Source organism: Sander vitreus, chromosome 23, assembly GCF_031162955.1.
Source record: "Sander vitreus isolate 19-12246 chromosome 23, sanVit1, whole genome shotgun sequence".
Taxonomy (NCBI): domain Eukaryota; kingdom Metazoa; phylum Chordata; class Actinopteri; order Perciformes; family Percidae; genus Sander; species Sander vitreus.
In genome coordinates, this window is record NC_135877.1 from 16,246,085 (window position 1) to 16,271,796 (window position 25,712).

At 40.1% G+C, this 25,712-nt stretch overlaps 2 protein-coding genes across 4 annotated transcripts in view; one reads left to right on the top strand and one right to left on the bottom strand.

Moving 5' to 3' along the window:
• The window catches only part of ptn (pleiotrophin), a 50,219-nt gene extending 45,576 nt beyond the window's left edge, over positions 1-4,643 (top strand). Inside the window, exons 5-6 of one of the 3 annotated variants that reach the window (XM_078242704.1) lie at positions 97-153; positions 3,732-4,643. In XM_078242704.1, coding sequence (XP_078098830.1) covers positions 97-110 — 14 coding nt within the window. In that variant the 3' untranslated portion in view covers positions 111-153; positions 3,732-4,643. The remainder of the gene's footprint in view (positions 1-96; positions 154-3,731) is intronic. The other 2 variants (XM_078242705.1, XM_078242703.1) reach the window with 2 other exon arrangements.
• chrm2a (cholinergic receptor, muscarinic 2a) overlaps positions 4,623-25,712 on the bottom strand; it is a 54,547-nt gene continuing 33,457 nt past the window's right edge. Inside the window, exon 2 of the mRNA XM_078242702.1 lies at positions 4,623-12,780. Within this exon, the coding sequence (XP_078098828.1) occupies positions 11,225-12,739 (1,515 nt within the window). The 5' untranslated portion in view covers positions 12,740-12,780 and the 3' untranslated portion in view covers positions 4,623-11,224. The remainder of the gene's footprint in view (positions 12,781-25,712) is intronic.

Below are 25,712 nucleotides of genomic sequence, written 5' to 3' on the forward strand. Positions count from 1 at the left end.
AAAGACCCTGCGGAGCAAAAGAGGGAACAAAGAGTGACAGAAATGAAACATCATGAATGCCTGTAGAAACCTCAAGGTCCCCCTCTTCTTTTTCAGCAGAACAAGAGTGAGCAGGGTGTTTTTGGCGTGTTTGGATGCCAGACTTGGTTTCAGGTAAAACAAAAAGCTTTGTAGAAATAAATCTGGGGTCTCTGAAATAGTTTGGGGCAATTTTGTTTGGGTCATTCTTTCTGGACAAACAGGTGGTGTTCTATGTAAGATAATGTAATCCAGAGCCACACAGAGTATTATTGTTGCACACACCCCACAGTTTCTGCAGTTACGGCTCTATGCCCTTGTAGGTCAGAAATATGAGGTTAAGAAAAGATGATTTGAAGTTTTTAGTCTGGCCAGCCAAACTTTACAGGCAGATTTTTCTGACAGATCATCAGATGATGACCTCCTTGAAGTTGTCCAAAGGCTGATACTGTATAACACTCAGATCTTATGGCAACGTGCAAGGAAAATACAGTACTTTCTTTCATTTGAACTAATTGATTGCATCATAAATTAATCTATAGTTAAAATTAACTTGAAGAGTTTATTTGTGAAAACAGGTAAAAACCATTTTTAAAATGAACAAACACTAGTTTGATTGATGAATTTATGAAAATAAAAATAACATTTGAGATCTCTTATCAAAACAACCCAACACCAATTTGATCTGTTTTTGCAAATGAACCCTTCAAGTAGACAAACGACAAGAAATGAGGGTGGAGCAGAACCAGGGATTTGTTAATCAGCATGGTCAGTGAATTAACCCCTAGGTCACCAAAAAGAGTGTGCCATCAAAATATGTCATTTACCAGGCATACTCGTTTTATATATGGTGAAATGCAGTGGTGGAAGGAATATTTAGATATTTACTCAGGTAAAATAAATACTCCATTACAACTTAAAATCTTCTATTAAAATCATAGCTAGGTAAAAACACGTAAGTATTTAAGATAGAGATTTATCAAAGATAAAAGTACTTATGTGTCAATGGCCCCTATAAATAGGTTATTAATGCATCCGTGTGGTGTGCAGCATTTTGTGTATCATTTTTAAAATGTGATTTAATGTTTTGTATGTAAAATCTTAATCTGCAAAGTTGCTATAGGTGTCAAAAAAATTCAGTGGTGATGTTACTTCCCTCTAAAACAAGGGCGTAATTTTGGGTTCAACATTGGGCGGGCTGAGATTTCCACCTTTGAGCAATATTGAAATTTTGAACGTCAAACACTTCATTTTCTGCATTCTGCTGAATTTGTGCCTTTTCTGCATGAATTTATGGGGCAAATGTCTTTATTTATGTAATGGAAATTATAATAGCCTTTTGGGGTGAGTTGCACTGGCCAGGGTTGTAACCCTGTAAATTATGCCTATACTATAATGTTGTGAAGTAGAAGTATAAAGTAGCATATAATTGTAATTATACAAGTACCTCACAATTGTACTTGAGTAAATGTACTTGGCTACATTCCGACATTCAACAAATGTCAAAAATTCAGATTCTGCTCTCTACTCAGTTTTAGCAAAATATGTTGTCACCGTGTTTTGGCTCAGGGCAGATTTGAGCCGGAGAAGGCAGCAACGGCCTGATTATGAGTCTGTGTCAGAGGCAGAGAGGAGAGCCAGCAGTGTCATGTAATGTGCAAATGCAGCAGAAAGATCTCCAGCCTGGTATGAATTCCCATCTCACATATGGAGAAAGATAATAAAAAGTGAGATAGAAACCTTTTCTTCCATCTCTCTCCCCGGAGAGCAGAATATTCTGACAAAAACAACGGGGGAAGAGAAGAAAAATATAGTAGAGAAAACATTCAAACAAATAAAAACAAGCAAAGAAATGGGACGGAAGAGCAATTTCTGGATTTGCATGGGTGAGCGCACTTTGCACGTCAAAATGTTATTGCCAACGGAAGTTTGCAACCGAGGACAAGAACAGATTTCTAAGACAATTTCCTCATAGTGCACATTCAGAATGTTAAAAAAGGTTGAAACTCAATTGAAATCTCATTGACTAAGCATACCTTGTTGCTGTTCAGAACTGCCTGCATTTCATTAGAAGAGTTGTGAAGGTGTCCTTTCACAATAATCCATTTCATACAAATTAATTAATTCAGGATTTATGTATTGACAGTGTTTTCATATCACACTGTACCTCTTTTTAAATTCACCAATATGTTTTTTTTCATACATTACTTGTATTGGATTTGTCAGGCATTTGTATGAAATCAGTGCTTCTTAAAATCTCTGAAACGGGAGCATTATGAAAATGTGGCGATTTTTTATTTGGCATTTAACACGCATTTCATTTATGTAAAGCTGGTTGAATTGTGATTGTGAACCTAGACAAAAGTGATGTCGGAGGATGTCTAAATTTAGTGTTAAGTATAGCAGTAGAAACTTGCTTTGGATTAGGTCTAAATAAAAGGGTTGCTGATTATGTAGGCTGACATCTCTGTTCAACCAACACATTCTCACTCCCAACTTGTCAAAATATTCAAAAGTTTGATCACGACCCCTTGGCGTCACTTTGTAACACACTGGGTATGCCTTTGGTATCATTTTGGTTTTTTTCTGGGTGAAAGTCCTGTTTTTGTTTGTTTGTTTGACACATCCACCGCGACGTGCTCCCTTCGCGGACTTTGTAGATCTTTATACTACAGGTACGTCATTTCACAGCGCCGAGGCCGAAGCCCAGTGCGTCTCATACAGACGCTAAAGGGTGCCTTGTGTGTTGGTATCAGAATCTGAGAGCCACTGAGAGCCGTATTTGACGAGTTGAGAGTAAGAACGGGTCGGTTCAACATGTCGTAAATGAAAAAGCTTGGTGCCAAGTATTTAAGAAATACAAACTTATTACAATATATTTTGAAAAAAAGATAATCAAATACACTGAAAGGTACAAGACATACTTTTATTGACTAGTTTTCATAATAGGACGTTTTCCACAGACTTGTCCACAGGTGTTACTAATAACAATGATGCCTTCGTTCTATTTAAGTGTCCCAGTAAAACATGGGGGTTTAGAGGTTACAGATGTAGAAAGGAAGTTAAAAGACAGAGCAACTGAGTCAGAGCACTTCATTAATAAAGTCAGGACCCTGAAATGGAATTCATTTTATTTTTTATATGCAAACTCTATCTGCACAAACACAGGCATATGTTTAAAGAATAATAAAAAAAAAAAACGACACAAAGTTCAACAGAGAGTCAGATGCATACACACAAGCAGATACACACAAACAGCCCAGCAGATTGACAGTCCAGTCGAAACAGCTAGCCAGGAGCTACAGTAGCTTAGCCAAACCGCTGCAGATTGTGCTCTCTTCCTGTTCACCAGAGCGGAGAGGCCGCAAAGCAGACAGGAAAGCCATGGACTGTGGCTTTTGCCATACCTGCCAGATACCAATCCACTGTTGCGGGAAGTTGATAAAGCGTCTTTTCATGGGGCATACATCAAGCCTAAAATCAATCCCCAGGAGAGAGCGGGAGGAGGGACTGCATGCAGTGTCACAGCACTAAACCTGCACTCTGGGAAAAAAAAAAAGATTAAAACTCTTACGGTTGATTATTACAATCTGAAGCGGAGCATATGCGCTCTTCATGGAGACAATGGGATTTGTTTATTTGCAGAAACCCCACCTCTGGCAACGAAAGTAAACACTGTGGGTTTCAACTATTTGTCTTTTCTCTTATTGTAGATGCGAAGAAGCAAAAGAAGGAAGGCAAGAAGCGAGAGCGCGCCCAAATGGACTGATTAGGTTGTTTGTCCCTGGGAGGAAGGAAGAAGAGGGTGGAAAGACGTCCACTGCCCTATTTCAACATGGTTCCTCTTTGTATATCCTGTAGGTTGACAGTAGGAGCCTATAGAGCTTTGACAAAACCAGTGGAAACATGACTTTTAGTGAAAACATGTTTTACTTTTTCTTCTTTCTAGCACCTGATAAGAAACAACTTGTATGTTGCGATAGGAAATGTAATATTCAGCGGTAGGGACAAATAATGAATATGGAAAGAGATTTGTTTACTAGTGTTCTTACCTAATGATGTTATTTCTAGGATTATTTTCTTACTGACAAATTGGATAGCATTTGTTTTACAGTTGCATAGCCTAACTCTAATTTGGAAAACTCTTTGGTCCATGCCTCGACTTAATGAAGCAGTTGGCTAAAAGTGAAGCTCTAAACATCTTCACTTAATTAATTTGAGCAAACAAAAAGATTTGCATTTGCAATTTTTCCAAGTGTCTCAAGTTAATGGTAATGCTTTACCCCATTACTTTCTGCTATATGATATTTTTCTTTTATTTCCAGTAAGAATAAACCTAGATCTGTCCGGAGGCTGCATGAAATAGCATCTGTAGTGTGAAAACTACTACTGTTTTTAGTATGTTTTCCTCCTGCTGCTCTGTTGTACCTCAATTTATACCCACTGATTTTTACTCTCCAGCTGTTTGCTGTAAAAAAAAACTCACTATTGTAGTCGTCAGTTGGAGTTAACATTCCCTATGTTTCCAAAAATAAAAAATAAAAAAGGTAGACATATGTGTCTCTTTCACCCTGTGCATCATCACACATTCAAAAACTCAAAAATAAAATGTGAAACACATTTCATATATTTTTATTTGAATTTCATTCTGAGAGAATATGGCACAAGGTAACCACTTAATGCAGTTCATCTTACAATGTCATAGGGGACCAGTGATAATAACACTCAGGTTCATTGTTCAGAACAAATAATCAATAATGCATCAAAAAGGAAATCAATACCATTGTTACTGTACAGGAAGTATCATAGTGGGGGAGGGAGGAGGGGGGGGGGTAAATGAGGGATTCTTTCGGGGAGGAAACATTCAGATAGTAGCTATTAAAGACGTGTATGTACATTTCAAATGTACCACATCCGAATTACATATAATTTATTATCATATAGATATATACAATGCAAACAATAGATTGTACAATTTATTTTTCCTATTGCAAGAGAAGCCACAAGCCACAGTGAGTGAATACACAATGGACATCTACATACATAAGCAAATGAAAAATGAACATTTGTATGTACATTTAACACTTGCAGCAGGCTACAGATTTTTTTTTCTTCTTTTTTTTGTTTGTTTGCTGATTTTGTTTTAAATCCACGTTAACTGTGACCCTTGAAGTTCAGATAGGGTCAAATAGCTCAACCCTCAACCCATTGGTTGCTCCACACACAAAAAAAAGAACTTTTCCCCAGGATGTTAAAATTGCGAAAGTTATAAAGTGTGTCCGGTAAGATAGCAGACGACAGCTTCTTCACAAGGTGTGAGGCCTAATACATTTACAGGTGAAATCAAAATGAAGCCCTTGCTTCTGGGCCTTTGGGTCACTGGAAACTAGTTTTAGCTTTTTTCCTCCTCCAGGTTTCCAGGTTCGCCCTTTTTTTTCTTCCCTTTCTCCTTTCTGGCTGCAAAAGTTACTCTTGATATCCCCTTTAATGCTGCTCCGAAGTTGAAAGGTTTGGTTCGGATGATCATTTTGCAAAGCAGGAATACATTTCTTAGCAAACCATGCCTCCAGAAATGCACATACCTTCTACTCGTATAATCATATTCTCTTTGAAACACTTCCATAACCCATAATATTCATCTTTATAGATCTTAAATAACATTTGAAATTTAAAACCAAAAGAAAAACTCTCTGGCTGTACACTGATCATATTTTAATTTGTACTTTGTACAATAATAAAAAGAAACAGATTCACTAAATGTCATCGAAAATGTACAATATGATGTATTTATACATATTCCAGGACTACGCAAAGCTGTGTCTAAGTGAGTCTTTTGGAAGCCTGTTGCTATTGAAAGATTGAGAAAATGGAAAATCAACCAAAATAGCCTGCTTTGCCTCCAGGATAGTATTGAAATATGTCACAGCTGTACAGTTTTTGAAAAATTATTTCAAAAGGCATTGAGATGATGATTTTAGATTGTTCAGTCCAAGCTTCCGTTGCCTCTGCAATCAGACAGTGGCTGTGTTAAGATGGAAATCATAGTAATGGGAGCTCAGAGCTGAGAAACACAATATCTGTAACCAAAAAGTTAAAAATGCTTAACATGCTCTTTAATGTGCACAATGTAGCACCATCTACTTTCAGCACAGACACACTAAAGATACAACAGTGATTTTAGGATAAAAGAGCAATTTGTTTATGTTACTCTGGATAAGGCACTTTAAATTGCTTCGTACAATCTGGCGATATATATATATTTTCCGTCTCTGATAACATTCTCCCAGCATGCACAAGCTGCTGCGTTTTCACTTCTGCAAGGCTGCACAAGATTGGTGAGATTAATCTCAGCAACAGCCCCCAAGAGTGAAGCCATAGAAAACTTAAATTTGAAGTAATCTCTGATAAACTTTACATGTCATGTGTTCTCCGTAAAAGGAGTTTAGCCCTTTGACATAAGCCGTATGAAGAGGAGCCCAGCTAGCTCTGACGGCACATTATGATCTGTTGATTACAATGGAGACAATGTTTATTCTAGTCATATTAGACAGATGGACATCAGAATACATGTTCTGTACGTGAGCATATATGCATAAGAATGGACTCCTAAAATATGAAGGTTATGATCATAACAATAAAGCAAGAGGTGGTGGATTCTGTTTGCACAACATGAGAATGAGATGCAATAAAAGCGCAGGAGGGATGGTAAACAGCACCATATCACACTGTGTTTACACCAGGCGGCAGCTTTCGTCTGGGACACTGAAATTCCTGCAACAAAACCCTTGGCTGACCTGCCCAGAACGGCTGTGACTTCTCCAAACATGGTCCACATGCAGCGCCTAGTTTTGGATTTTGTCACTGACAAAGCCCCTCCTCCGTCCTCCCCCTTGTAGCCATGACTACAAAGGCGAGCTTATCTGTTTCATATGAACAAAGTGTACACCTTGGGGGCTATCAGCCGCCTTTCTCCCTCACATGCACGACAGCCTCTCTCTTTCACTGTCAACAAACCCTTACTCGTTCTATAATAAGCCCACATTCTCTCACATCATCCACCTCCCCCCTGACAACGCCTGATACAAGAACATCTTTTTTTTCTCATCTGTCCGACAAGAGTAGCAGGGGGGGGTGAAGCAGTTTATGAGAACTTTGCTCCTGATGTTTAAAGTGCATGCCATGGAGATAACAGCACTAAGCACTTTTTTAGATGCATCCCCTCCTTCTCCTTGCTCCAGGAGGTGATAAACTGCCATCACCTTCCATCAAACACCTAAGCAGCTGCTCAAACTGGGACCCCTGGACCACCGCTTGAGCTGTGAGCCACTTACTCTCCTGCTGGTATCACTCAAACGACAGCTTAGGAAAGATTAATCAGATATTCTGGAAGGCTCTCTACCCACTACTGAGATGTGTGACGGATGTCAGACAGACATGACTCTACTTATCACCGTGACGGATGGTTGGATGTCGAACTTGGATGGATGCCTCAGTTCTGGGTGAAAGTGCTCGCCGAGACAAACATGGACCATTCAATGTACATTATGTGCAGCAGTGGTGGAAAGAAAATGTACTCAAATACTACAAATGTAAAGGTAGCCAACTTGTACTGAAAAACGTGTGTGGACCAATCAGAATTAGGCAATATTGAATCAAAATCTGTTGACTATTGGTGGATTGTTTGTTTATGTTGCCAGGCCACTATCAATCAAATCTGAACAAACCATATCCACATAGACATGATGAAACAAACAGATTAGCTGAGTTTTCAACACATCCTCATACCTACATGACACAATAGGTTGCCAATGACTCCCAAAATGACATATTTTACCTTCTATTCACACCCACACGATGGCCGTTTTAAACACGTGACCGTAACTTGGAACGTGGTGGCAGTTTTAATCACGTGACCGTTCTATTTAACGCAACAGCCACCATTTTTAACACATAGTTAACGTTGTGAAACCGAACTAGTTAAGTTTAGAAAACATCAGGTATTGGCTTAAAATGAGTCATGTAAAACTAAAATGAGGACTTCACTACGTCACAGACTTAGGTCTGTAAAAGTTGGTAAATTTAAAAAAGTGACTGTTGACTTCTGGTTTCACTCGGGACGCAAACTCCAGTCTCCTGAGTGAAAGTCCTGTTTTTGATTGACAGCCACCACACCAACCTTTGTCCTTCTGGAGTTTGGCACTCTTATACTTATACTATATATATATGAGTCTGGAGCTTTTAAAAGTCAAACAGGTTGCGCCTTTTAGTAACATTTTGAATGCAGGACTTTTATTTTTATATTGTGATATTGCAACTTTAATTTGAGTGATGAATCTGGATACTTCTTCCACCACTGATGTACAGCCACATGCTGGAGATGCATTCAGAGTTTATGGATGCCTGGTATTTTACCATAGCATTTACCATGTTGCTGTAGGTTGCCAGAAATGTCAGTGTGCTAGCCTAATGCAAAATTGTGATTAATTTCTGTGACTGCAACTACAAAAATTTAAATGCATGTGCAGGGATGTTTATCCTGCACTGGCTCTGCAAATATAGGCGCTTTACAGTGGAACATAGCAGGAAGGAAGGCTAGAATGAGTGCAGGAGAAAGATAATTAATAATACAGCAAGCTCATATACAGTATATACATATATGATATTTACATTACATTCATGACCTCATATATGAGGTAGAGACTATAACAGGATCAGGACTGAGTGGAGCACTAAGTGGGGCATAGGTGTGTAGCATGCAAGCACAAGCTGAGCGTGTAATGGGCAATCTTTAATCTCAAATGTAGGTGTTCCACATCGTCCCATAATCTGATCAGCCTCATGGTGAGTTTTCATTATAGGATCAGTCCCAGATCTCGGTTTGAGTAGACAGCCTTGAGGAGCTATTTGGTGCAGGCGTAAATCTTTGCAAAGCCCCCCTACCAGCCACTGTGGCAACCTCCTAATGGCAAATGCTCCTGAATATTCATCACTCCAACTTGTGAGCATACATTAATGTAACTGAGAATGGGCTAATAGGTTGAAATGATGGATGACATGCATGAATACATGGAACATGTCTTACAGGAAATTGATATTTTCTCATTTGTTTTCCAATTGAAATAAGACACAACTATTCATTATTTCCAATCTCAGAATAAAATGATTTACATAGACTGAATTGTTAATTTTCTAAAAAAGAAAAAGGAGATGGGTTACAAAACATGTACAGTAAAGACGCGGAAATAGCCCTTATTTAAATCACAAGGTTGTGACCCATGATCAGAAGTAAACTCCACTCTTGGAGCAAACACACATCAGCATGTATTCCCACACCCACTTCAGAGCTCACACACACGCACACACACACACACACACGCACACGCACACACACACACACACACACACACACACACACACACACACACACACACACACACACACACCTTCACAATCATCATCAGTACAGTGAATACAGTACGCTGTGACATCAATCTACTAATCAGCAGAATCGTATGATGTCTCCCACTCATCTACACACACCAAAGAAACACGCACCACCAAAGCCTTCCCAAAGACAGTAATAAACCACAGCTCTGAGCTCCAGCCACCTGTTTCACGTACAGAGCAGGACGGTTCCTCGCAGTGACAGCAAACATAGGCATCTTGATAACCGCCATAAAATAAACCATCCTGTCAGCAGTTGGAGAAGCTGACGTGATTTGATTCGGTATGATCGGCTGGCAAATCAAAGAGTGCAACTGAACAATCTCATGCCACATTTGTTTTCTCTATTTAGTCATAACGTGCTGTTTGTTGTTCTTATAGCTATTTGATTATTCTCTATGATGATACAAGGCAGGCTATACTATGTCGTTTTGCACTTCGGTTATTTTACACACAAAACAGACGAGATATGACTCTGGTTAATTGGTGAGCTTTAGAGATGCTGATGGACTGATTTGTTTTAAAATGTTGTACAAAGCTAGGCTAGCAGTTCCCCACTGTTCCCAACTCTAACTCTAACTCTTGGGAAGACAGATAATTAGTGTCTTTCCCAAATTGTTGAACTGTTCCTTCAATTCCAATGGGGGTTATTTCTCTAGTAGGATCCAAATTACTAGTTGTCTCTACTGGATAAATACATCTCTATTTTATGGCACATAATGGGTCAACATCCTGTAAAGAAAATCAACATTTTCTAACATCTCTTCATTAAAAAGGTCTGTGTAGCCAGGATATTGTTTATGGAGAGACATGCTGCTGTTGGATTTTTTTAAATGTCATTTTCAAGGCTGTGAGCACAAACACATTTGCATTCATTTATTAAGGTGAAGGCAGAACTTTTTAGACATATTTGGCCAAATAAAAGCAACCTTACCACCTGCATGAATAAAACGCCACCAGTAGAGGCAAGTGAGAATTTCTTTTGGTAATTGACAGCTTCAATATATTTATATATCTATTATGTATTGATGGCAACTCATTCCCAAAGGGGCTCATTGGTAGATGGGATAGCTTCCAGTCCTGATGTGACCACGTTAGAAGCAATCTACGCAAGCTGCCCCACTTTATTGTACATGTTGATGGTTGGAAGTGCCATGATGAGGATCACATACAGACAGAAAGAAGGCAGGCAGAGGGGCACACATGGGCGTACACACATACTCCGAGCTAGCACACCCACATAAATATTGAGTATGCACTGATATGTACAGTTATCTACAGGTATCTCCACTGAACTTTAAACTTCTTGGGTTTGTAAATTCAGTCAGCCCTATTTTCCCATTTAAAGTCTTATATTTTCGTACAGCGCAGATCTTCCTCCGCTCTTTATCTTTTCTCATTTTCTATCAGCTCAGTGTCACTCCCAAGTGGTCCCTGCTTTACACACCCTCTTTTTTTTTAGCTTACAACTTGGAGTCAAACTGAATTTTTCACAACCTTACTAATCTATGCTGCTCAACGCAACTGGCATCAGTTGAACTTGTGTAAAGTGCTACAACCGGTTATTGAGAGAGAAATAAAAAAACAAAAGATAAAACAGAGGAAAGTAATTTCAAATGTACTCTTGCAGTCCCACAAACACACGCACGCACGCACGCACACACACACACACACACACACACACACACACACACACACACACACACACACACACACACACATACACCTTATACTTCAACTCTTCCTCCTAAGTGGCCCATATTTATCTGGCTGACCTGATATTTTTATATTGGCAGAGAAGAAGATGTTTGAATGTCTTTTTAAACGTGACATTGCACAGAGCGTAGCAGGCCGGGTTGATGGTGCTGTTGATGTAGCACAGCCAGTAACCAATAGTCCACACTGTGTTGGGGATACAGCTGGAGCAGAAGGTGTTAATAAGCACCATCACATTATAAGGAGTCCAGGTGGCAACAAAAGCTACCAGGATGGCCATTATGGTGCGGGTAACTTTTTTCTCCCGTGAAGGCGGCATTTTCTTCTTCTTGTTGGGAGGCTGCTTTGTCATCTTCACAATCTTCCGCGTCACGTGATTCTGCCGCTCTGAGGCTGGGACGATCTCAACGGTAGCGTTGGATGGCGTGTAGCAGTCACCCTTGGGCGATTTAGTCTTGATCTTGATGCAGGTCAGCTTGGAGCCCCCTGCCTTGGCTCGCTGACGTGGGAGTGGCTGGGTTGTCTCGGCACTGGAGTTAGCGGCGGATGGTGCCGCCTCCTCATCCTTCTGAATCGACGCAGGCACACTGCCAGATGTTGAATCATTGGAGCTCTCCTTCTCCTCTCCAGGAGTGCAGTTCTCCTTTGCCACGTCGTCACCTTCGGCTTCTCCCTCAGCAGAGGTCGAAGAAGGTCCCTTGCCATTTTGCAGTTTTCCATCATGCTGGTCATGCTGGTTAGCTCCATCAGCATTCTGGCTCTGGGAACGAGCTGTATCCTCCCCTGGAACGTTGTTATTGTTGGGTTTTGGTGTGTTTATCCTTCTCTGGCCAGGCGACAGGGGCTCTGGATTGGCTCCTGACGGCTTGCGGTTATCCTTCTTCACACGGCTCTTGCTCGCTCTGGAGATCTGCCAGTAGAGCTGAATCATAATGATGACAGGCAGGTAAAAGGCGGCGATGGCGGTGCCAAAAGTGACTGCGGCATTAGAGAAGAACTGGATGTAGCACTCCTTCTCAGGCACTGTCCGCCCACCAACAATGAACTGCCAGAAGAGAATGGCTGGTGCCCAGAGGACGAAAGACAGGACCCATGCTGCTGCAATCATCATTCCCGCCATCTTGGTGGTCCTTTTGACAGGGTAGCTGAGGGGCTTGGTGACACAGAAATATCTGTCAAAGCTTATGATGAGAAGATTCATGACAGATGCATTACTGACAACATAGTCCAAAGCTAACCACAAGTCACACACCACCGGGCCCAGGGGCCAGTACCCCATTACTATGTAGACTGTGTACAAGTTCATAGAGCAAAGTCCAATAATTAGGTCAGCACATGCGAGGCTGAATAAAAAATAGTTGTTGACGGTCTGTAAGTTCCTATTAACTTTGATGGAAAGCATGACCAGGATATTTCCAATAACTGTAACCAAACTGAGGGAACCGGCCACCAACACGATGAACACCACCTCCACAGTCTTGTACGTGCTTTTACTCTCTTCCACAACTTCTGTGCCATTGCCTTCAGAGGCATTCCAGTACGTGAAATTGAATACATCCATGGCATTTGGTCTTTTGTTGCCACCTCCTACTCAGATGGAACCTACAAAAGAGGACAAAAGAGAAGAGATTTGTAATGAGGCACAAAAGTCTGACTTTCAGATTCAGAGTTTGAGTCATCTGAAGACTTTTAATTGGCATATATAATAGGGTCATGGCTAAAACATAATTATAAAATGCTATAAAGGAATACTTCACCTTCTTTCTCAACTCAGAAAGAACTCTCAATCCTTTCCCTTCAACTTGGCATAGAAGTATTTAAGCAAATAGATTTAAAGGTCCCATATTATGCTCATTTTCAGGTTCATACTTGTATTTTAGAATTTCTTATAGAACATTACATTACATGCTTTAATGTTCAAAACTGACATTATTTTTCTTTCTGAATGAGTCTATATCCTCGACGTTCCACTTCCGGGATTGCTCCGGTGCCACAGGAAAATCCGTGTACTGTATTTTCGCCTATTTCCGTTTCCTTCTGCTTTCTTTTTTGTTGAAATGTTATACTCTGGTGTATTTATGAGGACCATGGTTAACTGCTCCTCAGATCTCTGCATTGTAAATTGAGACAGCTAGCTAGACCATATGTCCAATCTGAGTTTTCTCTCACAAGACTTTTTTGCACTGGCTCCGTCCGGCGCTGATTGGTTTAAGGAAATACCAATAAACCAGAGCATGTTTTTCGCCCATCCCGCAATGCTGTGTGGAGTAGCCAGACCCTCCTCTGCTCCACGGTGTGTGGATGGTCTGGCAATGCGAGACAAGTCTGAATAAACCTGTATTCACCCTCTTTCTGAAATGCTCTGTTTTAGCGCCAGTCTCTTTAAGCCCCCCTCTCGAAAAAGCCTAGTCTGCTCTGATTGGTCAGTGCTTCCAGGTCTTCCACATCTGCGCTCTCTGCACCATTATTGCAGCCAGAGAATGACTGTAACGGCACTGTAGCAGCACTTTCTACCTATATAGTCTAGTTGTGACATCACAACTGTACAGAAGTCCTGACAGTTCGTTTATAGGCACCGTTTCTGAATATGGGCTGTGTGCATTTCTCTGTGGATTGAGCATTGTGATACTTTCACAGTATTTATATAGCACCTCGACCTGTTTTAGAATAAAAAAAAGACACTCACTTCATGCAACCTTTAAGAGAATTAATCTTACAAAAATAAAAAAGGATAAAAACCATGATAAATTAAAATACAAAATGACTGTGGGACATTAGTAGTGCTTTAACATTTTACAGTTAACAGTTTCAGTCACATTCAATACAATATTCTTAATGTGCTACAAAAAATATAATGCCATATTTTAACGTGTAATGGTTTGAGGAGATGAATTGATGATTCAGAAGTAATTTTAAAAATATATGTCTTTCTAAACCATTCATATGATCAATGTGACCTTTTCTTGCATCAGCTTTTAGCTTGTCTAAAAGCAATTCATCAAATAACAGTGACAATGTTGCCTGTACGCCAGTTACATCGATAATTAAAAGCACAGATTTCTGGCACAGATATTTTTCATAATCAGTGCATAAATAACATCTCCCCATTTAGACACATGCTTTATTATTGAGGGGGAAGAAAAGGGAATGCACATGGATGGCCGATGAAAGATGAGTTGTGTGGAAATGAAGCAACCACTCAAATGAGGATATCACAAGAAGTAATCACTCGCTCATTGAACTACTGACTTTATGTAAAGGTTTGTTTTCCAAATACTGTTTGGAACCAAGTTAAACCTGCAATACCAGACAAACCAGGATAGCAAAATAAAACAGGCACTGGCAACACATTTAGAAATGCATGTGATGTATGAACAATACTCTTGCCTTTTTATTTTTCCATGCAAAGTGCCTCAAAGCTGTTTTTTGTAGGCTTTTGTTTGCCTATCCACTTTGATGGATGCATTTTTCGACCTGGTAATGCCTTATGACGAGTCTGTGGCTTGAATTTTCCATTTCTTCAGAATGTGTTCCCGAACCCTTATGTTTGGTGTTAATGGGCGTCTTTAAAATCAATCTTCCCTCTACCCTGAATATATATGTTTACTATGCAATGTTTGCACATCAATTCTTAGAAAGAGAGGGGAAATTGTAATTATACACCACACACACAGTACGCATTACCAAGAGTTCAATAAAAACTGTAAAAGGAATTATTGACACTGGAGCTTACATTTTATCTTCAAAGGTCCATTTCCAACTTGCACTCAAAAATTCTCTTCAAACAGCACTATCAAATTATTTTGATCTCCAAGTGACCCGCTAGTTCTCCCGTGTTGTAGACCTTGCTTTGATTTATATGCTGCTCAGTTGTGCGCTTCACAGGCCTTTGGTATTAGGAGTAACGCGGTTGGTCTGCTCTGCGTCTAGGCCACAACTCTTGGAGCAGTTTCGGGTGCTGTAGGTCAGATTTGATGGCACACTTGGTGGCTTATCACTTCTTCAGTTTGACATAAATATCATCAGGCTGCAGAACTGCTTCAACTTTTTCCTCAAGCTCCATATTTTTTGTAAAATAAGTAATCAAACTTTATTCAGCCTGTAAAAACTTTTTTTAAATACCATTCTGCTGAGAAAGATCAATACACCAAACAACACGGGCAATCTCTTGTTGTGTGATACATGTGAGAAAGGGAAACTTTGGACAATGTCCTGACCTAATTTGTTGGACTTTCAGTTCATTCATATGTGAAAACAGCTTTGGTCACTCACTTGATTTGAACATTATGGTGACAATGGATTGTTTTACTTCATCAGATGGTCAATGACCAATGTGAATCTGATGCATCACCGTGTAACTAAAGTTAATGAAGTGTTATGGGTGACACAATACTGCAGCTGGGGAGCTGTCTTGTCCAAGACTTTGCTATTTTGGCTTAAGGTTTTTAACAGTTGAGCACAGTTGTTGAGTAACTAGTGAACATTCACTTATCTGCTGTGGCAGAAATCCCTAATCATTGCATTAGGCATGGAGCTAAGCTGGACTAATCCCCATAAAATGTTTAAGTCCACCGATTTACATTCAAAAACACCAACAATACAAATGGGACACACTTGTGGCTCGCTTGAGACAAGTGGATTAGAAAAGTAAAGTGGATTAGTATAGATGTTCATGGCACAGTGGTGACAGTTAACTCCCCTAGATGCTCTTTGTCCACCTCCACTGCCATAAACCTTGTTCCACACCTGAAATCTCTGCAACAACACAAGCAAAAGCTGTGCCCTGGCTATCGTCAACTAAAGATGCACAAATCCTATTCAGCTCAATTTTAACAGCCATGGTTTTCTAAAAAAGGTCTCAGAGGAGACTAGACTTTATTTTAAACCTTCCGTCCACATGTTGAGAGCCATGTTAGCATTAACCTGCAAAAAGACCCTTCTGCTTTAAAACGACAGCCAGTGCTGTGCTTAATTTCCCCAATCAGGCTGTAGTTTTACAGTTTCACTTGGATTCCTGTTTAAATATCTTTATCTTGTCTTCCTAAGACACAGCAAGCAATAGTAGGGAAGTTGTACTGAACAGAAGACTGGTAGAAATGCTCGCATGCCAGCCCGCTGAGCATGAATGCAGTTGCAATAGCCTGGGGAGAGCAGCAGTGGCACTGGTCGCATAGCTATCAATCACAGAACTTACCTGCAAGTCTCAGTTTTATTGCAGTCAGTGCCAGTGGATCTAACAGAGCACAATCAGGACACTTCCATTATTATCCTAAGAGAGATGACTATTCAGATGTTTCCTCATCACACTTTTTAATTATTCACTGTACATGAAGCAAAATATAAGATGGTTTATCTTCACCATCCTTTAACTTCTGCACTGAATTAAATGTGTATCAGTGGATTCTGCAATCTCAAATTTGCCTTTTTGTTGTTTAGTGTATTAAGAAAAAACATGAGACAGGTCAGTTGCTGTCATGGGAGGATGTGAATAAATGAATTTGAGTATTGTTCTCTGTTCAGACTTAGGTAGTCCTGGAGCTGGCTCACTAGAGCTGAAAATTGCTTATGCCCTCTGGGAAGCAGAAAAGGCTAACCTCCCCTTTTCTCCACAACTTCTGTCCTCATTGTCTTTTGTAGTGGACTCCAGGAGGGTCAAATCTAAACCAAAATAACTGTACTTTAGTAAGTAACAATTGTTGCATTTTGTTTAAATGACAACTGCTTTGCCTTTTTATTTGGAGCTAAATAAGCAGTTTTGTCAGTGACAGACAACAGGTGTCAGCTTTCTGTTGATGTAGCTTCAAGCAGAAATATAAGAAACATTGTTTTTATTGGCAGCTGTATAGTTCAACTGAGACCGATGCATTTGGCTGCCTCCCTAGTGTCCAGATTCCCATTTCCCATCTCTGAGCACTGATCCAAGGTAAAGCCCAGGGCACTTGCCCCCTGCTTTCAATGATTACATGCATTTTCATTGCTGGCCCTCTCCATGGAAGCGTGTGCACATAACCATGTTTGCACATAAGCATGACTGGAATCCAAAACTTATCATTGCTGCAGTACAGCTGCTCCGCAGTTCTGAATATAAGAAAGTTTTAAAAGACAATAAAAAATAACGACTACTTGACTTGCTCATCCGAAGCTCAAGGCTTCCCTATTGTAGAAAAAACAACAACATTTGGTGGTGTAACTACAACAGTCACAATTTAGTATGACAATGTGGGAAGGTTCAATGATGGCTGGTTAACATAAAGCAAAAATCTTTTTTGACTTGTCACTGTCTCACTGTTGTGAGGTTAAGTTCCTGCTTAGGTAAATATTGGCTCATTTTATCCCAAGTGTGTGTAAATTACTCTTCAGCAGGGCCATCAGTCAGACAAGCATACTGACAAAGCGCTGAGATACACAAACACACAAATGCATACAAATATTTGAAGAAATGTTTAGCAGGAAATGAAAAAGGTTCCGATAACCATCAAACCGTCTCAGTGTTCTGATGAAACATGGCTCCAAAATGAATCTTGAACTGGTGAAGTATAATTACAAATTTGCATTCATTTCCTCAAGCTTTCTCCACCGTCTCAGGGGTATCAAACTGGTAGGGATGGATCTTGACAGATGCCTGTAGAGATTCAGCGTAAATATTTATACAGAGAATGATTAAAGCCATTTATCCATCCGTTTCAGATATTTATTTGGGTACTGGATCATGGTGGCAGTGGGCTAAACAATGTACATGTGTGCCTCCCCCAGCCACAACCTCCATCTCTGTTTGGGGTGTACCCTGCCTGAAAAGATACAATTCTTCCAGCATAGACTGTAAAAGTATCCTCTTGTATCTTGACCTGGAAGGAGACCCAGGGGGAAACCACCAAAGGGAATACTTCCCCCGGGAGGCATTCAGGTCAGAACAACTGGCTCCTTTCAACTTAAAAGAGCAGGGGTTCAACTTAGGGACCGTTCGGTATTTATGGAATGGACCACCGGAGGAAAATAGGGGAGGGTCATGTCTTTTTATTCTTTGTTGAGGGGAGACATGTTTTATTGTAGGGGGGGTGGGGGTCACCCAACTTTTGTATTTATGAAAACAGCAAAATTTCAAAGTGGCTTGTTTGGTGCATATTTTTTCATGTAGCTCTTAGTCCCTCCTTCGCTACTAGATGGGTCTGACCCATGAGTTTGCTGGGGGGAAGGGGGAGCACTGCCCCCCTGGTGGCTGAAATGGGTAATTGCATTGTTTAAATGAGTGGAATAATTACATCTGGCATGACCAGATATTTTATAAATATCTTAAATAACACAAAACAACTAAATGGTGGTAGGTAATACATCAGATTTCATATACTGCTTTAGTAAAAAAAATATTACCTGGCTGACGATGGGAGCAGCAGGACGCAAAAAAAAAAAAAAATACTGTTGCACTAGCCTGGACATCTTGCCGTGCCAACCTTGCAATAAAGGTTTCCTAAATGCCATGTATATAAATGTGATGTCAGCTTACTAATTGATTACGGGTTTTGTGTAGATTTGGACTTTTATACGTTTATTCAACTTTGTTTAAACGGCGAAGTGGAGAGGCCTCGTTCACCTGGTTGGAGCTGGCTGGTGAATGTGACGCTCGTATAGGCCTTGCTGCTGTTTTTGTGGATCTACTGATCGCTGTGGATTACTTTTTTTCCCGTGTCATTAGATTACGGCAAAATACGGATCTTAACGTTTTATGGTGTGACTGCGCTTCGTTTCTGCGTTTGGAGAGGCATCTCAACAGACCGTAGGTCGAACACTGATTGTTCACTGTTACATTTTAGTTGAATTTAAGTGTCGGGGCATTCCGCCACCGTCTGTCTATTGCGTTCCAAGACAGGATTTCATAAGGGCAAATTGTTAAATTGTTACAATGTAATTTAAAATCTCCTTTAAAAATAAACATATGTTTTGGAATATAATGTTCAGCTTCGGCAGCTTTACCTATGTGCTAAAATATACAATGACTGAGGAAGCCTAGTGACGAGTCCATAGCAACCATTTTGAATTTGTTATTTCTGTGTCCTTTGCTGAATGGTCTCAATATTTTTTGTTTATTGTTTTATTTATTTATTTCAGGAGTAACCAGAAGCCTAGAAACTTTTTTGGCATAGCCTATGTGCCAGACAAGACACTCCATTGAACTGAATTTCGGGATCCGGTATCCAGTTCCAATTACCTGGAAATTAAAAAAATCCCTCTGTGAAATATTTTTAAACATGGGCAGTGCTGGGAAGAGGCGCTTATGCAGAATTCAAAAACTTTAAAAGACTAAAATGTTAAGATGTTGATGTGAATCCATCAACACCACCACTAAACCCATAAACATTTTAAAGCTCATTCAAGGGGGTCTCAGAATTACTCTTAATCTCTTGGGGCCAATTTATTTTGGGAGACACTACCACGAGCCCACCCCCACCCCCCAACACACAACCTCTCCAACATGATAAGCCTGCGATTAACAGATGGAGCATCAAACCCCTAATGGAATAACTTGACAAAGACCTCTCATTAAAAGTTAGACAATAGCATTATTCATGAGAGGGTGTAATTACAGGGAGGCTTTGTCATATTTTCTTTCCAGGTGTGACAAAGCCTCTCAAACTCAGACCTCTCTGGCAGTGCTTGTGTTAAGTGGACATGAAGTCAATGGAGAGTAAACGAGCAGGAAATGACATTCAAGCAGGTGGAAAGACAAACTGTGATAATCTGCAAACAGTCAACTACCCAGAGATTCCCCAGAGAACCTGAAGGTGGTCTTGTGTCACTGTGTGCCAAGTAAGAGGGATAAGATGCAAAATGTACACTACAGAATTTTGTTTTTGTGTGTGCACATATTTTGATTAAGAACACAGTAAGGGGGTATATGAATGAAGGTTTTGGCCAGACTCTTCTCGATCTTCCGTATTAACTCGGTCAACCAAATCAAGACGAAGTGACTGCTTCAGTCCCTCTTTCTTTCCCTCGATTTGTCTTGGGTCTTGACGGCAAGAGGCTCATAATTCTTTCACTGTGACCTTTAGGTGCTACTTCATAGAAATTATATTCATACTCATTTACCGCAAATTATCTTCAGCATTGCAGGACTGTCATTTTAGGGTACCCTCTTTCCAGCAACACCCTGTCCTTACCTCTTCAGAGAATGCTCAGAGATCAGCCTATTGATATTCCAGCTTTTTTTTGCTATGGCAGTGTCCACACCATCTCTGAAAAATGACAGTGTCACATACGTCCTCTGCTGCTCTGCCAAGCAGCCCATCCAATGACTCTGAATCACTGTAAGCTGCCACATTCATCCCCAAATCTGTTAAATACACACAATTTGAGGATAGAATTACTGGAAGTATGTTTAAGCCTTCTGCAGAGCATAGATTGAAATAGCAAGAGAAAGTCTATGAATTTTGAACAGATGCAGGTCAATGGAAAGATCTTATATAGCTCTAACTGTAGATCACAGTTCAGAAGCCACACTTCCTAGAAAATATCACCAGCCTTCTGGGAAGCAAAAAAAAACAACAAAAAACTGGAGCTCAGTCAGTAATGAATGAACAAAGTCCTCAAGCAAGCTGGGAAGGTAAGGGATACAAGTCAATTTTCTCCTGCCATACAGAGAGACCCTGCAGCAGCTACAACTTGACAAACACTGTCAACGCTCACTATCTCTCCTGTCACTTGATATTAAACGTTTTATTTCATACAAATAATGTAACCACAACTGAAAAAGCCTTCACCATGTATCCTCTGTTGATTTGGCTTTAATTAGCAGATTTCCATATTTCTAAGCATAATTGCTTCTCAAGAGTAAAGTATGCTCTGCTACCCCACCTTGTACAATTTCATTAGTCTGAATCTCAATGGAGAGTTTGAGTCTCATTATAGTTTAAGTAACATCAGCTGTGTTTCCAATAGCAGCACAAATATCTGCTATTATCAGCATCCTTGATCTAAAAATACCAATATCATCATCTGTTCTAAAAAAAAAAAAATCCATGTTAGCTAAACCCCTAATGCAATTTAGTTTTGTAAGACATTGCCTTTTTTATTTTATCCTGATGGAAATCGTCCCAGATGTCACTGTTAGCTGATACATGACAAACATTTTTCACTGGGCAGCAAGGACATTTGCAGTAGCCATGCAACCAGCTATAATCAACAGACTTATTAAGCAACATCTGGCAGGCTAGCCATTTCTCTGGTGAAATGCTGCAGGACATTGCCAGCGGATGCTGACAGCCTGCATATTTGTGCGAGGCTAATGCTATGGATGGAATAATATAAATATTTGTAGTGATCTAACAGTGAGCGTGGGGGAAATCTTTTGAGCTTGAACAAGTGTATTAATATTTCCATTACTTCTCCTATAAATGTATGCCCTTTAGCAGAGCCCTGCTGGTACTGCTCTGGGGCTTCCTCTCCCAGGCTTTGTTCAATTAAACCCTGCTCTCAGCTGAACCACAGAACAAGTGTATAGAGTTGCATCACCCGGTATGGAAACTTAGAGGAAAGGAATGGATAGGTGTTACAGAAATATACATACTTCAATTCTGATCTGTTGAATGGTTTGATATAGCAAGAGGAGTATAAATAAAATGTGAGGCAACTGTGCTGCAAACAAACAGAAAGGTCACCTTCTATTAATGTGGAGCAACGTTGCCTTTGAATAATGAGATTGTGTTATGCAAGTGAGCTTTCAGACTTTGTACAGTGAGTGGTTCTGATCGCGCCACCGGCTCTCCGAGCAGACTGACTTTATGACCAGACATTTTAACTCAGGCCAATGAGCAATTATAACCAACCCTTTGACTAGAGTGTGCTTAGTGGGAAGGACATAAGCCTGTTAATGTCACTCTTAATGTGACACTCAAAAAAGGTGTCGAGCACATTGTTAGTATTCAGTGGTTTAGGATCGGTCAAGAAAAGTCATGTGATATTACACACACACACACACACACACACACACACACCCGGGCTGTAGTATATTACTTCTGTCTCATTATGGCTTAGAGTCACGTATCAAGAGCAGTTTTTTTTTTTTATTATCCATGACTGGTTGTTGACTTCACTTTTTTCCTCCCCATTGAAAACATGAAAAATAAGTAGCTTTATTTACAACTTTTCTTTTTAGACATTTGATAGTACCACTGTACTTGTACCTGTAAGTATGCACTGAAACATTTAATGCAGTGATTGCAGGTGGATCTTAAACCTTTTAATTATTATTTTTGTCTCAGAGTTCAATACAACTGCCATTTGTCTTGACATGGGCTCATCCCTTTTAGATCAAATTCAAATGATACGGTCTTGGAATTGAATCCTCTCAGCTGTTCATGACTACAGCTCTGCTTTATAAAATCTATATATGAATATGAAATCGTGATTATATTTTCATTTTAAAGAGATTATTGGGTGCCTTGGCCACTTCCCTGGGCATGATGGTGCTCTTTTGCTCGCACTCCGTAAATCGGCATGCCTGTCTAAGCACTCTTAAATTGCTCTGCCAGCATCACTGTCACCCTGCTACTGTCCTGTCCTCGTTCCCCCTGTCTGTGTCCTGCCTGTTATGTATCACACTGGCACCATCCCTCGATAGAAAGCTGTGGTGCTCATTAAGATAGAGAAAGATAGCAAAAATAGAAAAAAGGCAGGGAAGGAGAAGGGAACGAGATAAAGCATGTGCCTGTTGGATTTGTTCCACTTCATTGTTTCTTTATTTCGCTGCCCATCACCCCCCCTCCCCGTACTCTGTCATTCTCTTGGGATTCAGAGTTTAGTGATAAAAAGCAGAGCTATGTTGCCCTTAGACAGGTTGTTCTATTTACAGTACCCATTCTAGTTTTATCATATGTTACAATAAACCAGAAGATGATTTCCATGACAATATACATTCATCTAGAGCAGCGTTCAGTGAAGATAATGTGAGTAAAGTAATGCATATTCTTAAAATTTTTTTGCTGATTTAGTGCAATTTCTCATCTCCAAACGTTTCCTGTGTTCTTTAAATGCAACAGCCGAACCAAAAGCCAGGAGACTATAACAAACTGTCAGAGGAACGTTATGGGACTTGCGGCCCAGGAACCACTGAAGTATGAAGCCTCTCTGTGGTTGTTCACTTACAGAGGGATCTGTGTCTCTTGTAAAGAGGCAAAAAAATTGGCGCTCAGAAGCCTCGTGGTGTTGCTGTAAATAAAGCTGACGGATGCTAATCCATGGAAGTCGACCTTGATCCAAATAACAGATGCGCCATACCCAAAACTCAAAGGGCTCAAACCTGATGGCCTGTCAAGCCACGTGTCACACAGACAGGCGATTGACAGGACCCTCTTATGTAGCTTCCCCCATTTGATTACCTTGTCACTGCCTCTCATTTATACGCTGATGAGAAGAGATTAATGGTGGTGTAATGTGATACCTGACTGGCATTTATTTTTATTTGACCTCAATGCCTCTTCTAGGCAGGGATATACAATGTTTTGACAGTTTTCACATAACTTAACCATTATTATCTTTTCACATGGTAAAAGGTCTCCGTTAGCATGGTTAGGGACCCATTGGCATAACTTTTTAATTATCTGGGAGTCCCGTTGTGACTTCAAACAAAACTAACGTTACTTGTTTAGGTTTAGCAACAAAACTGCTTGGTTAGGTTAAGGAATAGATTGTGGTCTGGGTTAAAATGCTTAAGTTCCTGGCGTTAGGGTTACAGAAACATTATGTAAGAAAGTAACTTACGTTGCCTACGTAACTTAAAGAAAGTCAACGTTGACATTTGATGTCACACAAGACACAAACAGTCTTTCAGGATATTGTATGGTACAAATTGAACATGTTAAATATTTGTGATTTTCAATTTGTGCTCACCAGGACGGACTACCAAGCATATTGGGGGTTGTAAAAAACACTTTAACTACTTTTAACTCACACCACAGGAAAATATGGCAAGATAATCTTTAGAGTGGTCAAATAAATCGGGGCTTTGCCAACTATTGTTGGGATGGGGGAATCAGGCCAAAAATCTGCTTGATTCTCGTGTGGTGTGTACCCGGAGTTACGTGGTCTTCTTTTAATACTACTCCCTACCATGTCGATCTTCAAATTATGCTGTTACAGCTGTGAGGTCGAGCATTTGCTCATATATTGATGCAGATGGGTGAATAAGCTTACCAGTAGATGATAACGGTCTACTGAGCCAACTAGGAAGTAAAGTAGGACCATACCGCTATACAGTATATCTTTGGTAATGATAAGCAGCTGATAACGGCAATTTGATCGGCTGATAACACCCGAATCGGCTGAATGGAAACACTATTGAAGACCACTTCTTAGCTTTTTTCCAAAGTAAATTATAATAAGCCTCCACCCATCGAATCTCAACTACTGCATATTTCACAGACGTTGTCATCAATTATACATGTGATATATTAAATACCCCAGCTTCACTATCTGCCCTCCACTTATTTGCATTGCCTCGAGATGCTGTCCCGCCTGGAATAACCATCCATAATAGTGACTGCTTAGTTAAATGAGGTTTGTGAAGTTTTAAAAGATAAATAATGATCACAGGGATACATTTTCTGAAAACAGGACCACACAGGAAGAGCTGCTGGCGTGCTGTGAGAGGCATTTAGATTCTGCTGCTGGAGAATGCATGAAGCATTTTGAGATACAAGAGACATGCTCCTGCATCGTATTTGATTTATTTAAGCCATCTGTCTTTCTAGTAGGTCTGGACATGCAGGATTAATAGCAGAGTCAAGCACTGTTCTTAGTGTAGCAGTATGGATAACATAAACCAACATTGTGGTTGCTCCTTCATATGTTATATCATTTCTGTCCATCAAATAAAGCAATGTCCTAAAATAATGGACAAAAGCACATGCTAACACAGTGATGAACACCCAAACAAAGCAGTCCTTGTGAAATCACTGTGGAAATGTGAAACAAATATTTGAATGCAAGCGGTGTCAGCTATGTAATTAGCCTCTTATTCTGTCCTCCCCTTGCTTTCAGTATCTAATTCCCTTGTGCTCTGACTGACAGCTTTATATTTCTAGAAGCATGTCAATGGACTTTTGTGCTCAAAAAACACTCTACACCCTTAAAATGTGGCTAATTGGTGTTTTACATTTCATGACATTAACAGCGCACCTAACCTCGACACCACCTAACCGAACATCTCATCAAAACATTGTGCCCAGAGCCAATCAAACCCTTCCAACTAAACATTCATTAGCCGACTTGACGCTGATGAAGGCTATGTCGTTAACATGAGAGCATGCAAAGGGAATCAGCCCAAGGAAAATTGCTGTCATTTCTGATTCTGTTAATTGGTAAATTTTCATGTCGCCTGTAGCCAAAATCCATTGAAAAGGCCAATCTTTGACCCACTTCTTTCATTGACTGTCATTTCCTATATTTAATACATTTAAAGACTTAATATAGGTTAACAGTTAAAGTGGATGCACCATGTGGCCAAACCTCTACTACAAAGGTTTAAAACCTTTGTCTTTGTA